The 16,383-nt window shown below is 48.5% G+C and overlaps 1 protein-coding gene across 1 annotated transcript in view; it reads right to left on the reverse strand.

Annotated features, from left to right (window-relative positions):
* The window catches only part of LOC102994741 (ras-specific guanine nucleotide-releasing factor RalGPS1), a 50,677-nt gene extending 42,225 nt beyond the window's left edge, over nucleotides 1–8,452 (reverse strand). The window contains exons 1-3 of the mRNA XM_028493506.1: nucleotides 7,862–8,452; nucleotides 5,313–5,406; nucleotides 399–466 (exon numbers count right to left, since the gene is read on the reverse strand). Coding sequence (XP_028349307.1) covers nucleotides 399–466; nucleotides 5,313–5,406; nucleotides 7,862–8,042 — 343 coding nt within the window. The 5' untranslated portion in view covers nucleotides 8,043–8,452. The remainder of the gene's footprint in view (nucleotides 1–398; nucleotides 467–5,312; nucleotides 5,407–7,861) is intronic.
* Between the last annotated feature and the right edge of the window lie 7,931 nt (nucleotides 8,453–16,383).

Consider the following 16,383-nt stretch of genomic DNA (forward strand, 5'->3'; position numbering starts at 1 on the left):
GCCCGAGGAAGGCGAGCCGTCTGTGTGTGGTGGGAAATACCCCAGGCATCCCGCACACCCTTCCGGGGCTTGTCAAGCCGAGCCTGGCGGTAGGCCCGATGACAAGGGTCCAGGTGACCAGAAGAAAGTGCTGGGGTTTTCTCTACCCTGTGCATGCTCCCGGCTTGGGGTTCTGATCTTGCCTGTCTTAGGTCTCAGGCTCTTCCAGGGAGCCTCAGCCCAGAGGTGCCCCACAGGGGCCCCACGTGATCAGAAGCCTGGGCAGGCTGTGAGCAGGGACGCTGAGTCTGCCAGCCTGCAAACCGGACACTGGCCTTCGGCTCCACAGGAAAGGCCAACCCTGGCAGCCACGTTAGGGCTACTGGAGAGTCTGCCCCCACTCGAGGTGGCTACGATACCTGCAAGATCTTCCTTGGAAGAGACTAGTCTCGGGGAGCTGCTTCCTGGTTCAATTCTGAGCGACAGTCTGAAAACAAAGATTTTCAAAAGATTAGATGGGCTCTGGTGTGTCAGGGGGCGGGGAGTGGAAGCTAACATGTGCACGCTTGGAACTGAGAAGCTGGACTGCTGTTAAGGGCTATCACAGTCACAGGACCCAGGAATACTCTGAGGTCTGCTCCAGATCACAGCCACTTCCTTCCAAGGTCCCCAGGGGATTTCCATGACCAAAAACTAATGGTTAAGGAAGACACACTAAACAGTGTAATCATGGCCCATCATCCGCCGGGCACAGACGTGTTCATTCTCAAGACAACGCTATGAACTAGGAACAACATCCCCGTCTTGTAGAGGAAGAAACTGAGGAGCATGGAAGTCAAGCAGCTTCCCCAAGATTCATAGGGCTAACAGGTGGCCGAGCAGGGGACCAGGGCTGTCTGACCCCAAACCCCAAACCAGGGCGTTTAAATCATTAGACTGCACTCTCTCTCAGATGCCCCCAGAGAGGCATGACGCAATGGTTATTCCTATTTTTTAAAAGCATCGATTAAGAACTTCTGGGTAGGGCTTCCCTGGTGGCGCAGTGGTTGCGCGTCCGCCTGCCGATGCAGGGGACACGGGTTCGTGCCCCGGTCCGGGAAGATCCCACATGCCGCTGCGCGTCCGCCTGCCGATGCAGGGGACACGGGTTCATGCCCCGGTCCGCGAAGATCCCACGTGCCGCGGAGCGGCTGGGCCCGGGAGCCATGGCCGCTGGGCCTGCGCGTCCGGAGCCTGTGCTCCGCAACGGGAGAGGCCACGGCAGTGAGAAGCCCGCGTACCACAAAAAAAGGAACTTCTGGGTGAAAATGACAAGAGTGAAGCCGGCTGCCAGACTTCTCCCTCACCCAACAAAACGAACAAACAATTATAAAGGCTCAGGAGTAAAAGAACTCACCAGCTGCTACTCAGCAAGGGAGGGGGTATAAACTGAAGCCATGAACTTCAGAAACTTGTAGCCAAGAAAAGAAAAAGTGAATCCTGCAGTCTAACCAAGAGTCCTAACACGGTGCGGCTCCTATCCTGCCCTCTGAGACTTCTTGGTGGGTCTAAGCGGGAGTCCTTCCCTTTCCCTCTTCTGACTGGCTGCAGATTCTGGAGAGAAACGGATGGGCCAGGCGGATGGTGTAGGGAATACTCTGATGGAAGCGAAGGCTCCGTGGCGGTGGGGCTGGAGGGTATGATTCGAAACCTGAGGGTATCCTTTTCTGGAATGGGTTACAGCCCGAAACTAGGTGGAGGAAACCCTGCTGTAGGCCCTTCAATAGAGCCGCTGTCTCTAAAACAGACCGCTTGCTCCCTGCCTCCACGGAGCCTGAGCCCTGCGTCCCCGCCACCGGCTGCACGAGAGGGCAGAGACTGAGAAGCCCTGGGCCTCACAGCACAGCAGGAGGCAAACCAGCCCCTCCCACACAGGGGAGCAGGGTCAGACATCGCCTCCCTTCATGAGAGCCGTGGAATATCCAGATGAAGCCTCTCACATGGAAGCAAGATGAAAAGAAATGGTGTGGCAAACTAGCAAACGTCCTCTCAGGAAAAAGGGAAAGAGGAAAGAAGAGAGCATTGTCCAGATTCCCCAGCCCAGAAGGCAGCCCCAAGGAACACGAGGAAATCCCCCACGTCCTTTAGAACTCAGGCTGAATAAAACAAAACCTGAAAAATGAGATGAGAACACAAACGGGTAAGATGAAAGGGGAGATTGGAAACCTAGGGGAACAAACAAATCGAGGACTGAAACAAGAGAGGACCAGAGGAATGCCAGAGTAGACACAGACCATCCCAGTGCCTGTCGATGAAGGAGATGGAGATTATAGCCATCAGAAAGAAGCTGATGGACTTGGAAGGCAGAGCATCCAACATATGGATTCCTGGAACGCTGGAAAGAGAAAAGCCAAGAAGTGGCACAGAAGTGGTCAAAGATAGAAACCAAAAGATTTCCTGTGTAATGAACCAAGAGCATACCCTGTTCCAGGGCAATCTGGTACAGAACCCTCCACTCCGAGGCATTCCTCTTGTGAAGCTTCTGAACCTCAAGGAATTCTTCACCCACCAGGTAGACAAAACAAGTTGCTTATAAGAGGGAAAAACCAGACTGGCGTGAGATTTGTCTACAACAGCATCCAGCGCCAGAAGGCAGTGGAGCAGGCTCTGTGTGTCCTGAGGGAGGGAAGCAAAGGAGCCCAGCAAGTCAGATGCAAATGTTTTCATGAAAGAGATCGGAGGACCCTTTTGAAAGTGTAGGACTTTCAAAAACCTACTTCATGAAGAAACCCGGCTAAATAAGGGATTGATTTAAAATAAAGACTCCAGGAATGGAGAAGTGACAGGTGGTAAGAATTGAAAATGTTTCGAAACACGAAATAGTAGGAATTATGATTCCTGAACATGATGTGTATGTTATAAACTTGGATGACGTAGAAATAAGAAGATAACTCAGAAGGATTTGGAAGATGGTGCAGTGGAGGTGAAGGAGGGGGGAGCTTGCTAACGATCTCATCTTTCATGACCAGAGTCAACGGACTCTGCTCACCATGGAAATCTAGTTAAAACAGAACTTAGGCACTCCAACCTCTTCATGTTTTTCTTGACCTCTTTTGTTAATCTTAGAAGGCCCTTTTAGGAAATAATATCTCTTGTGGTGGAGAAATATTTATTTGAAGAGCAGCAATTCCTTATGTTTTATTTCAGTTCCTTTTTCTGGTTAAGTACTTTTAATTAAAAATAGCAAGTGTGGTATAATCCAATTTTAATAAATTCTATTCTTGCAGCCATCCATCTATCCATCCTTCTCCGTATATATATATGTACTTTCTATGCATAGAAAAATGCCCAAAATAATGTTCACTTGATGCCTACAGTCAGGCTTTCTAAGTGGTAGGAATTTGGGTAATTTTTCTTAAATAAAATAAAATAGACTAAAGGCTGAGGAAAACAAAGCACTGGTTGGGCTCCTTGGCCCAATGTCTCCAAAGCAGGTCGGGGCAACGTCGTTAAGGTAAGAGCTAAGCCTGCGTCCTCTGGGGTGGGGACCAAGTCTCCGGGGGGGTGAGTTGGGCCAGGGAGTGTGGGATGCTCAAGTAGAGTCACAAGCCCTGTGCATCCCGTGTCACTCAGAGCCAGGGTCTTCCTGGGAAGGGACCCCCTCAGTGGTCTGGGCACGGAGCAAGAACGCAGCCTTCCTGCCTGGGTTTGTCCACTTGGACCACAACAAAGGGCCTTTGTGAAACCCAGGCATTAGGTGCTGGGGGTGTTCAGTGTCCTTCAGAACGGAAGGCGTTATTACTCACAATGTGCAGCTTGTCCAAGGATTATCTCACAGCCAGAAGTATTTATAGACCATTTTTCTCCTTAAAGGATATTAGTGTTAATGAAAAACTACTGTCTTCTTAACCACATTATTGGCGCATGAATGGAAAATATTACCCCCGATCCTAAGTGGGAATAATTTCCCACTCCGGGGTACTCTTTTCAGGAACAGCAAATGCTTTGTAAGTAAAAATGAGCAATTTGTGGCAAACGTAAGTTTAATGGTAATCTCTGGCCTTTATTTATTGCCGTTATGATTATGTAACAGATTAAAATTTATTATATTCTGTTTTAACAATATATTGTACAATAGCAACTTAAGACATTATGTTTATGTTCCTAAAGATAGCCAATCATTAGAACCATGTGGGGAGCTTTGAAAAAATACAAATTTCCAGACCCTGCCCGCCCGCCCCCCCGCCCCCGCCAACCTGGATGGCTAGAAGGCTTCCTAGGTTTCTCTGATCCACAGCCAGGGCTGAGACCCATTCCTGCAGAGGTGGCAGGTGAAAAACCTTGAACACCCCTTCCCAAGGTCTTGGTGAGTGAAAAGGGGTAACCTGGGGTGTCTCTAGTGGCCACAGTTCTCTACAGTTTCCAGTGACTTTGATGAAGACCAAATCATCAAGTTGATCAAATTTTTAGACACAAAACTGGAAGAGATTTAAAAATATATTGGATAGCAGGATTCAAAGGGATCATGCATGGTTTACTGGAAGCAACCAGTAAGATGAGATTTAAAAGAATACATGTAAAGTTGACGTTTAGGGGGGAAAATGATCATCAGTTACAAGACGGCTGAGACTTGCCTCCATCATATATCAGGCCATATGAAAAGTCCTGAGGCTCTCAGCTGACCTCAAGCTCAAAGTGAGCCAAGAAGACATCCAATCAATACGGCAGACAGACCCAACGTGAAAAATCTTCCTTCTCCCTCTAAATACATAGAAATGGTGGATAAATTCCCAGCTGCCACAAATGAAGAAAGAACTGAAAGCCAGAGCAGGTGAGTGGAAGATGAGGCCAAAGGGCCCACAGGGGTCTTCATGGGAACTGGGCCTAGTCCATACGGGCTGCATGGGATGGAGACGGGGCCTCAGCCAGCGCCAGATGGCAGGAGTCCAGCAGCAAGCTGGGGCCCCAGGGAGCTGCCTCGTGCGTGAAACAGGCTCTCGGAGAGCTCTGTTTGGCAGCCTGGAGATGTGGCTAGAAAGCTGTCCTTCCTCTCAGCGCTGAGTGGGGGGAGTCACTCCTGAGAACCTGGAGCACTAAGCCTGCACCGCACACAGCTGTGGAGCCCAAATTCATTCACGCTCCCCACTAGAAAAAGCCACGCTGAGAAGTTGACAGAACACCCTCCTCGGTCCGGTGGCGCCTGTGGGGCTGGGGCGGGTGGGAGGAGACACTCAGAAGCCCTGCTGTGGGCTCTGTGGGGTCAGAGGTCACCTTATGCACACGTGCTGGGGGGGAGGTGCCGGTGCTGCTGCAGTGACCTCCCGTAAGCCCTGCAGGGGGCCGGGGGCACTCACTTGTAGTTGTCGTCTTCCACAAACTTCTGGAGCTCTTCAATGTAGCGCACGGACTTCAGGTACTTCTGCACGTGGGGCAGGGTTGTGAGGTGGTCTGGAGGAGAAGGACAAAATCCAGAGGCTTCAGTCTCTCCCCATCCCCAGGCCCCCCATGAGAAGCTCCTTAGGGACTGGGACATATATTCAGTCTTTCAACAGTTGCTGATGATCCCTTAGGCCAGGCCTGTGCTGGGCCCAGAAGGGTCCCTCAGGAAGTGCCCCCCACATGCCACGGAGCGGCTAGGCCTGTGAGCCATGGCCGCTGACCTGCGCGTCTGGAGCCTGTGCTCCACAACGGGAGAGGCCACAACAGTGAGAGGCCCGCGTACAGCAAAAAAAAAAAAAAAAAAAAAAAAAAAAGAATGCAGGAAAGAATGAACCCCATCCAGCCTGGTGTGCAGGCCCAACCCAGATCCTGGCACAGCCTGAGAGTCTGGTCCACAGGCTGGAGCGGCCCGCGTACAGCAAAAAAAAAAAAAAAAAAAAAAAAAAAAAAAGAATGCAGGAAAGAATGAACCCCATCCAGCCTGGTGTGCAGGCCCAACCCAGATCCTGGCACAGCCTGAGAGTCTGGTCCACAGGCTGGAGCTGCTGCATCCTGAGAGGAAAGGGAAGGGCCTAGACGCTTGAGCACCTGTTCTGTGCCAGGCTCTGCACCCGGTGATTTCTAGAAGCCATCTGCCTCAACCTTTGCACCTGCCTCATTTCAGGGAATAAGATGTCAACTGCACACAGGAGGAAGCCATGGCAACTTGCCAGGTTACACTGCTGAGCAGTTTTGACCCTGGGTCACCTGGGGCCTCGGCCACACTGCCCTGTCTCTCTATCCCGGGGTGACTGACGTCAGGTGCACTCCCCAGACCGTCACAGTCACTGCATTCTTTCTGAGGGGGGCCGGAAACCCTCCCTGATGCTCTCTGCCATTTGTTCCCCACAGGGTGGGACAGACCAGTTAAGGAGAGAGGTTGAGGCAGTGGAGGACACTGTGGAGAGGAGCGGAGAGAGGGTGGGAAAGGGCCCTCGCTTTCCCGAGGGGCGGGCGGGTGCATCCGGGTGCCGCGAGGAGCCCCTGATGGCTCTGCCTCGTAACTGTGAGATTCTCAGCAGGTCATTCTCTTTCTCTAGGGCCTTGGTGTTCTCATCTCTGAAATGGGGATAATGACCCCTGCATCGCGGAGCTGACGACGGGGAAGGGGCAGGGGAACATAATGGTAGTAAGAGTGAGCATTTCCCGAGCTCTAATGAAATGCTGGGGCGGGCTAAGGGCTCTGCACAGTCATGCCCCCATCTTTACTATGAGAAAAGTTCAGACTTAGACAGGACAAAGTGACTTTTCAGGAGGCGGAGCCAAGACGTGAACCCACATCTGTCTGGCCCCAAAGCTGTGTTTGTAATTGCTCTGCTGGCCAGCAGGACCAGTGTCGAGGTCCTTGAGTGGAAAAGGCACTGGGAACACAGCCCCCTCCCTGTTCCTCTGGGCAGAAGAAGAGCTGGTCTGGAAGTGTGGGCGCTTGTAGGGGCGGCACTCATGAGCGGATCTTTTGCTTGTGTGGGCCCCCCTGCAGTGGCCTTACCACATGGAGGCTGTTGGTTTCTCCCACCCTACGTACCGGAGGTGGTGTTGGTCTCTTCCTTGTCCCACTTTGCTGCTTCCAGACTTTTACTCCCCCCGTCCTGTGAAAACCTGCTCCAAGGAGGCACACTCCTTCCTGCAGCTCGGCCACCCTCCCCCTCTTCTCTGCTGACTTCTGCCGCCTGGCGCCCTGGTCACTGAGGCCCATTCCTGGAGGACCGGGGCACCTGGCTCACAGTCAAGCCCCATCCCCCACCGTCCACGTGGACGGCCCATCGGCATTGCCAACAACACCTCCTCCAACCGTCTCAGACGCCCACCATCACGGTCACCCTTTGGATTGGTCACGTGTGGCAGGGCCTGGCCAGTTGTTGACCAAGTCATTTCCCTGTTCCCTCTAGGCCCGCAGCTACGTTGCATTCCTGCCCTCCCTCGGCAGAAGTGACGAGCACCACGTGCAAGTCTGGTCCCTAAATCCCACTCTGGTATGATTCTCTCTCCTTCTGCATCTGCCAGCTGGATGTAGAGGTCTGTGGAGGACTCGGGGCCACGGGACATGGCAGAGCCACAAGATAGAGGAGCCCAAGTACCTGAATCTGCTCGGAGGAGAGCCACCCAGGAGGTCCCCACAAAGCTCTTCATGAATGAAGGACCTGGGCTCTGCCACTCATTGGACGTGTGACCTTAGACAAGTGACTACACTGTTTTCAGCCTCAGTTTCCTCATCTGTGATACAGAGATGGTAACATCTAGTTTGCATAGTCTCTGAAGATCAAACATGCTTATAAAGGATCCAGAACGTGTTTGATACTCAAGATATCAAAATGAAGAGCTTTGTGGGGGCTACCGGTTTCCTAGAGCTTTCTCACTGATAAGGTGCTGGACCCAAATTTCGGTGATATAAGATTTCACAATTCCAACAACCAGGGGTACTAACCGTAGCTGCAGGAAACTTGTAAATCCGCAATTATTCGGAGAATATTGTTCATCTGATTGGATCTTTGTTCATTTTCCATGATGCTGCCTGAGGCAGGATATGCAGAATCAATGTAGATTAAATCCAGAAGATAGATGCCTAAAATTAAGGAAGATATTTTATGATGGTAGGTGTTCACCATGAATCAGAACAAAATGGCACAAAACAGAACTGCTGTGCTAGAAGGTATAGGGTGAAATGGAAAAATGCGGTACGATTTGGACTTCAATTCCAATCCTGACTACTAACTCTTCACACAGACTGCTCAACTTTAAATCAAACATCTGAGCAACAACCAAGATGAATGCTGGAAAGATTTTAGCATTTCTAGTTCATACACTCTCCAGCAACAAGGGTTATTACCTGTAACCCAACTGGAAAATAACAGGACACGAAAGGGATGAATGAATGCTTGTGTTTTTTACCAACCACTGCAGTTTAATAGGTCTAAGGTGTCATATCCAGGAGAACACTGTCAGAATTCAGTTTTTCATTTATTCACTTAGCTGTGTGTCTACTTGTTTATCTATCTGTCCATACATACATACACATACACACACCCCAAATCATAAATTAAAGAACAAAAGAAGAAATTGAAAAAGCAACCGTCCTTGGTACAAAGAACTAAGGCTAGACAGAGAATTCTGCTGAGGGTGCTTAATAAGAAAATAACGTGTGATATGAAAACATTGCTGTGATAGGCCAGGGCGGAGCCTCAGCATGGCCTCATGGCGTCACCCCAGCGGGAATTCGGGACAAGCCATCTGGCCAGGGATGAGAAAACAGGACTGGCTGTGTGGTGTGGCCCAGCTGACTGGCTTGCTGCAGGGTCGCACTTTAGTCTCTCTGGAGATGTGCATGGACAACGGGTGGCATATCCTTCCAGCAGCCCCCCATGAGTACTGCCACTACACTGTTAATATTGGTTGGGTTGAGCAGGAGTAGTGATGTAGAGCAGAATTTAAGGCAGAAAACATTGAACAAGGCAAAGAGGAGTGATTGATATTAATGAAAGGCATAGTGGATTGAGAAGGTCTAATGATTACTAACTTCTATGCATAAAGCAACATTGCACCAAAATATACAAAGCAAAAAAGTGCCAAAAATGAAAAGTGGATTCAAGAAAGCCACAAACATGGAGGGAGCCTTTGGTATGTCTCTTTGAGAATTTGTGTGTGTGTGTGTGTGTGTGTGTGTGCGTGCGTGCGTGCACATATGTATGTACATACTAAAATATATACATACATGCATCTACAGATATACATATGTATGTGTCCATATACAAATGTAGTATTTAAGTAACAAAATTAACAAGCTTAGTGTTATATAAATAAAAATATAATTCTTTTTAAATACTCATGGAATGCTTACAAACACTGATTATATGCTAGTCTATAAAAAAAAGCTCAATAAGCTCCAAAAAGTAAACGTCATATTATCTGCTCTCTTTGACCTTACAGTACATCTAGGATTTAACAATAAATATAGAAAAAATTCTAACCGTTTGTTAAACACACTCACACACACCAAACACACACACACTCATAAGCAACTCTCAGGTCAAAGAAAAAACAAAAAAATCTAAAATAAGAAATCTATTCAAAGACAATGACAATAAGAACACTACGTATCAAAATTTATGGGATCAGACCAAAGTGGTAATCAGAGGAAAATTTATAGCCTTGAAAGTTTACTGTTAAACTACTAAGAATGATAACAAATGTAATTAACCAGGTACTTAATATTAAAGTTGTAGGTTTTTTGCACGGCTGGACAAGCACTGCACTGACTTACACATTCATTATGTTATTTGTTCTTATAAAACCCATTTTACAGAGGAGGAAAAGCAAATGCACAGAGGATGTTTAACTCGCTCCAGGTCACATAGCCGGTAAATGATGGGGATGGGAGCTGAACCCAAGCCTGCCTCCGCAGAGTACATCCTTCGTGCCATCGCAGTGGACTGCTGGTGCTGGATACCATGAGTCATTCGTCTGCTTTTGAAATAGCTACACATTTTTACGGGAAACTGTTAATCACAGAAACATATGCTAGCACTTCTCAAAGGAATCATTTCCACTTCCCTTCTTTTTAGTGGCACCATGTTTCCAAAATTTTAAAAATTAGAAGTCACTTCCCTTGTATAGAAGCTCCAAGTTTGGAACATTTAGGTCCACAGATCTATTACTTCTCGACCTTGTTTTTCCTCTCCCCTCTTAAAAATGTAGCTCGGCTACCTCCCCAAGGATTCAGCAATGGCAATCCCGAAAATCCAATTAACGCTTCAACCACAACAAAAAGTACCCCCTAGTGCTGAGCATGAGGTGAGGGGATAAGGGACACGAGGCAGCTTTGTTCCAGAGGCCAACATTGTGCAGACCCGAATGCAGCTGGCTCTGAGCGGCAGTGAACCTCAGCCCGGGAGCAGGGACACCAAGGAGCAGGCTGTGGGAAATGGGAGAGAGCTGATGCTTCCTGGGATTTGCTACAAGACGGGAACCTCCTCCTCTCCTCTCCTGTGATCCTCCAATCGACCCCATGGGGAGGTTGGGGAGAAAACTAAAGTTCAGAGAGATTAAGAAATGAGCCTGAGGCCTCACAGCGAGTGTGTTGGATTCGAACCCAGGTGTGTCTGGCTCCAGTGCCTGTTCCGACCCACTCACTGGACATGAGAAACACACGAGGAATCAGTCGCCTTTTCTCAAATAACACCCCCGGCATGGAAGGCTCACCCTCCGCTGCCCTGTGAGGACCGGGGCTGGCCCCTCTGCGTCCTCTCAGGTCCTGGCTCTGCAAACGGAGGCCAGGAGAAGCTCGCCTTCGAAGGGGCCCAACACCATTTCCACCCCAGCTGCTGCCCGTCCCCGCGGGGCATGGGGCGCTCACTACTTCATAAGAGCAAACCCCACTGTAGAGTGTTCATCACCCTCCTCCACAAAACACCTATCTGCTCCCCTGAACTGAGAGTCCAGGCCAGGGCCACGACCTGTGAGGATGGAGGGGCCCTCCCAAAGGAGGCCTCCTTGCCCTGGCGGCCAGGGCAGACCCCAAGCCTTAGCAACACCTGGACAGAATTCCCATATGAACAGCCTGTCACTCCCAAAGCAGCAAATCTACAGGTAATACTGCACAAATCCAGAAAAATCTTCCCAGTATTGTCATTAGCCTATAACTGGAAATATGTAAAAGCCTAAACCGTGATGAAATCATCAGAACAGCCACCTCCCACTTGTACTGGGCCAGTGCAGCGCAAAGCCTGACACACAGCACTCACCACAGCCACCCTTAGATACTTATTGGCCTCGTTCACATATCTACTGTCTGATTCCCCCATCAGACTTTATTAAAACCCCTCTGAGGAGGAAGTGTCCTGTTCCACAAGCTCAACCCCAGCGGCTGGAACAGAGCACGCAGGAGCTGCTTGGTGAACAGGAGTCGAAAGAAGGAAGGTATGAATGAAGGCATACTTTAGTCCACAAAGTACATCATTACCCTCATTTCGGAGCTGAAGAAAGAGACACTGAGAGTCAAGTGGTGATTATAATAAGACTGAGCGCTTACTGTGTTCCAGGTCCTAAACTAAGAGCTTCGCCCTGTTTGTTGCTTTGCCATAACCATGCTGTTATCAGGGAGGTTTTATCTCTACTTTACAGAGGAAGAAGCTGAAGCTGAGAGCGCTGCATCGCTTGTCTGAGGTCACACAGCTGGGAAGTGACAGAGGCAAGATTTGAACACAGGTCAGTCCAGGCTGCCATACTGTCAAGTCCTTCTTTGACCCCAGCCAGATCCCCTGGAGCCTGGCAGCTGGTGAGGCAAGATGGGGCACAGCTGACCCCACAGGCATCCAGGCCATGGCTCTCCCTGCTTGACACCCCCTTGGGGTCAACATTCTCCAGGAGGGCTGAGGACTACACGGTGGCTGCCACGTCCACCTCCTCCCTGCGGCCCCCCTGGCACCCATCGCGACACATCTGTCCCAGGTCCCGTCGGCGGCGGGCCCACCATGGCCTGGGGGCCCTGCCAGCTCTGCCCCGTGACACACAGCTGTGGTGGAAGTGGAGAGCGTGGGGCTTGGAGCCAGGAGACTTGGAACACTGGCTCTGCCGCCTACCAGCTGGGTGGCCTCAGGCAAGCCTTTCTGCCTCCCGGGACCTGTGTTTCCTTGACTGTGACTGTGGATAATGATGGTGATTGTGAAGTCCCCCGGCTCAGGGCCCGGACCACTGAGGTGCCCGGGAAGCTGAGCTGACCCCGAGCCTGGCTCCATGGCGAGGCCCCACTTGGAACTGGAGCGGGACGCCCGTGGGAGAGACGCACCCAGCCGGGTTTGCCATCACTGTGGATGGCGCCCAGATGCTGACCACGTGCGGCCACCTACCTCAGACGACCAGCTCTGGGAGCTCCCGTCTGGACTGAGACAGCACAGCTGGGATGTCTCAGCTCCCCTCCTTTTATACAGTGTTAACGCGGCAAAAGACACCGTGTTGTTGGCCTTGTCAAGATGGACAGTAACTGGACCAGCTACTGGCCCTGGCGGCTGTGAGGCTGAGCGGTGCCAGGGGCTGGGGCTAGACTGGGAGGTGCAGACGCACTGGAGGAAACAACCGTAATAGTAACAGCCACTGTCCGTGACAGGAGAGGCTGGCCTTGCTTGTACCACAGCATCCTCACCGCAACTGGCACAGCACAGTAGGTGTTCTCATTTCTTCATTTTACAGATGAGGGAATGGAAGCTTACAGAGCAAAAGTGACTCATCTAAGACCGCACAACCTACAAGTGGGGGAATCAGGATTTGAATTCACGCCCGCCTGACCCCAAAGATTTGGGACAGAGAGCAGAGCTGAAAGCTGGGGGCTGGGAGTCCTGGCTGGCACAGGGACAAGGGTGCCAGAGCCAGAGCTGGGGCTGCGAGCACCCCTCCTGTGGCCTGCCACCCACCCGAGGGCACGGCTGGCAGCTGGCATCCTCTGTGGCTTGCCTGCCGGCAGACTCAGCCTCCTGTGAGAAGGACAGCTACACAGAATATGTTCTGTTCCCTTCTGCCACACCCCACACAGGGCCTGGTGACACTGCTATGGCTGCAACAGGGGTGCCAACCAGCCTGACATGGTGAGGCAGAGAGCCCCGGGGCCGGGGATGAGCAGCCCTCCGCTGGCTCTGCTGTGGATGCCTCCCCAGCTGGGCTGGTCCCAAGCCCAGGGGCACGTGGCCAAACCTTCTTCCTGACAGTGAGTCCAGGCCCCCCGCCAGGGGTGTCCACAAGACACCCTGGCTCTGAGGAGGGAGTGTCAGGCTGACAAAGGAGGTGCTCTCCTGAACAGACCCTTCTCTTAAGCTGAGGGACACCAGGCTCCGTGGTGCAGAGCCTGCTTGAAGCTGGGCGCTCCCAGTCTCCCAGAGCCAAAGCCCGCGGCTGGCACCGGGCTTCACCGCCAGCCCAGAAACTCACTGCTCTCTTGTTTCTCCCATCGCCACCCGTCTCACTTCCATCCCGAGTCTGGTTTTGGTTTTTCTCACACAGCTATCTATTTAATAAGGAAAATTCTGCTGTGTTGAGGGGAAAAAACCCTCCAGAGCATAAAAATATGCGACATTTCCATCTTATGCTTTCCATTTTCTTTCTCTCTTTCTTTTAAAGTTTGAGATGAAAGACTTTTTTCCCATGTTCTCCTGCTCTGCTTTGAAAAGATCACTTTCAAACTTCAGAAATGAGGAGTGCTGGCACCCGGAACTATACTTGTGTGGTTTGATCACATAAACTCCTGATAAATTCCAAATGAAATAACAGAGCAGCAGCTCATTAGGGTTTTGTGTTTTTGGTTTTGTTTTTGTTTTTATGAGAGCACAAAGCGATGCCATCGACTGCAGAAGGAGATCTCAGTGGGCGGCTCACGCTGCCTGTCTGATGCAGAAGATTGAGTGTTAATTAGTGCCCGTTAATTAGTATCATTTGTGTAAAACACGGACTTCAGAACAAATCCTCATCTAAAGAATATTCCTCAAGTGAAATGTGTTGGAAGCTGGCTGACATTGAGACAAACATTTCCCAGGTCTGCAGAAAGGGGGAGGGGCCAGGCAGTCACACGTCAGGTGGTCAGAGACCATGTTTCTTAGAGGAGCACATGGCCTCCTGTTTTTCTTGGTGTTGGGGCCCGTGAATCACAAAGGCACATGAACAAAGCCTTGCAGCCCACAGAGAATCTCCTCTGGCTCCCCAAGGTCAAATGAGGACACAACCACAGATCCCCCCCTGCCCTGGGGATTACCTGGTAATCTACAGGGGCAATGGGATAGCCTACTGTTTGCAAAGGTTCTCCTAAGAGCTGTGGGATCGTGTAGCATGTGCTGGTATTCTGACCAGCAGTAAGAAAGGGCGTAGGAGAGGGCATTAATCTGGTGATTATTATTCGGCTTGTTTTGTGCCAGACACTGTACTAAGTAAATTACACGTACTATCTAATTTAATCCTTCAACAGTTCTGTTGGCAGTAGAGAAGAAACAGGTACTTTTTTTCTGCCTAACATCTACTCCCAATTCTTTTTTTTTTTTTTTTTTATTCCCAATTCTTTTGGAAACAGCCTTCACTTTTCCTTTGGGGGAAACCATACCTCCCATACTTGTAACCCATGTGGTTTTGGTAGGTCTGAAGCGATTTCATTCCATCCCCTGCCCCAGGGGTAAAAACAAATTTTAAAAACGAACCATTTGGGAAAGGAAAAAAACACTCCAAAAAATTCAGAGATGAAAGAAGGAATTAAAATCACAAACTATCTACATATAGGATGCAATCAAAATCATGTAACTCTGCTCAGAGAAAAATTCATAGTCTCAAATGCTTATATTAATAATTAAGAAAGATAAAAAAGAAATGAACTTAGTGTTCATTACAGAGAACTAAAAAGAACAAAACAAAAGAAAGTAGGAGAAAGCATTAAAAATATAAAATCAGAAATATTTATCACTGCAGAGTGATAAATAAAACTGAAAGTTGGTTCTTTGAAAAAGTCAATAAAGTAGACAATCCTTTGGTATGCATGATGGAGGAAAAAACAAAAGAAAGGTAAAAACACAGATGTGCATTGTTAGGGATGAGAGAAGGGATATGATTTCAAATATGGAGGAGAAGTTAAAATAGTAGTATGTGCAATTTTTATGCCAACATATTTGAAAATGTAGACGAAATGTGTGCTTACTACGAAAATCTATCTTCCCAAAATTGTCTCAAGAAAGGGCAAAACCTTCAACTCACCAAATAAAGAGAAAAATATTAACAATATTCAGAAGGATACTATGATTAAAAAGTACAATATCCAAATGGTTTTATGGACCCATCCATTAAACCGTAAAAGAAAAACCGAATATTACTTAAACTGTTCCAGAGCACAGGAAAATTCGGAAATATGTGCAGTTCTTTTTATGACTCAAGCATAACCATTATATGAAAACCTGACAGACATGGCATAAAAAAGACCAATATCATTAATAAATAAAGATCCAAATAAAACGTTAGCAAATAAAACTCACCAGTGTTTTAAAATAATAAAAATAGCAAATCAAATTAGCAGTATCTTGAAGCAAACAGGTTTACTACAGGATTGCAATGGTATTTCAACAAATGATCTTGAGAGATGCTGAAAAGTCACTGATAAATTTAGTATCTATTCCTGATAAAGCACTAAGCTAGGAACAGACTTCCTTAATATGACAAAGGATGCATGGTAGAAACACTAATACAATCTTCTTAATATTGAAATCCTATTGATAGGGACAAGTCAAGAATAATTGCCATTATGCTATAATTTAACACTATTCTGGATGCATACATCTATGAGCTAAGACAAAGAAATGTGGTGTAAATATTAAAGACACATGTAACATTGTCATTATTTCCAGGTTATATAATTAGTTATCATATTAGTTATATAATTAAGTAATCTAGGATAATCACCCTGGAAAACTATTACAACTAAATAACAGAGTTAAGTTCAAAGTAAATATATATAAATCAATAGCATTCTTTTTTTATTGAAAAAAAAATTTTTAACATCTTTATTGAAGTATAATTGCTTTACAATGGTGTGTTAGTTTCTGCTGTATAACAAAGTGAATCAGCTATATGTATACATATATCCCCATATCCCCTCCTCTTGAGTCTCCCTCCCACCCTCCCTATCCCACCCCTCTAGGAGGTCAAAAAGCACCGAGCTGATCTCCCTGTGCCATGCAGCTGCTTCCCACTAGCTACCTGTTTTACATTTGGTAGTGTATATATGTCAATGTTACTCTCTCACTTTGTCCCAGCTTACCCTTCCACCTCCCCATCTCCTCAAGTCCATTCTCTGTGTCTGCATCTTTATTCCTGTCCTGCTCCTAGGTTCGTGAGAACCTTTTTTTTTTTGATTCCATATATATGTGTTAGCATACAGTATTTGTTTTTCTCTTTCTGACTTACTTCACTCTGTATGACAGATTCTAGGTCCAT

This window comes from Physeter macrocephalus, chromosome 9, assembly GCF_002837175.3.
Source record: "Physeter macrocephalus isolate SW-GA chromosome 9, ASM283717v5, whole genome shotgun sequence".
In the NCBI taxonomy this organism is placed as follows: Eukaryota; Metazoa; Chordata; class Mammalia; order Artiodactyla; family Physeteridae; genus Physeter; species Physeter macrocephalus.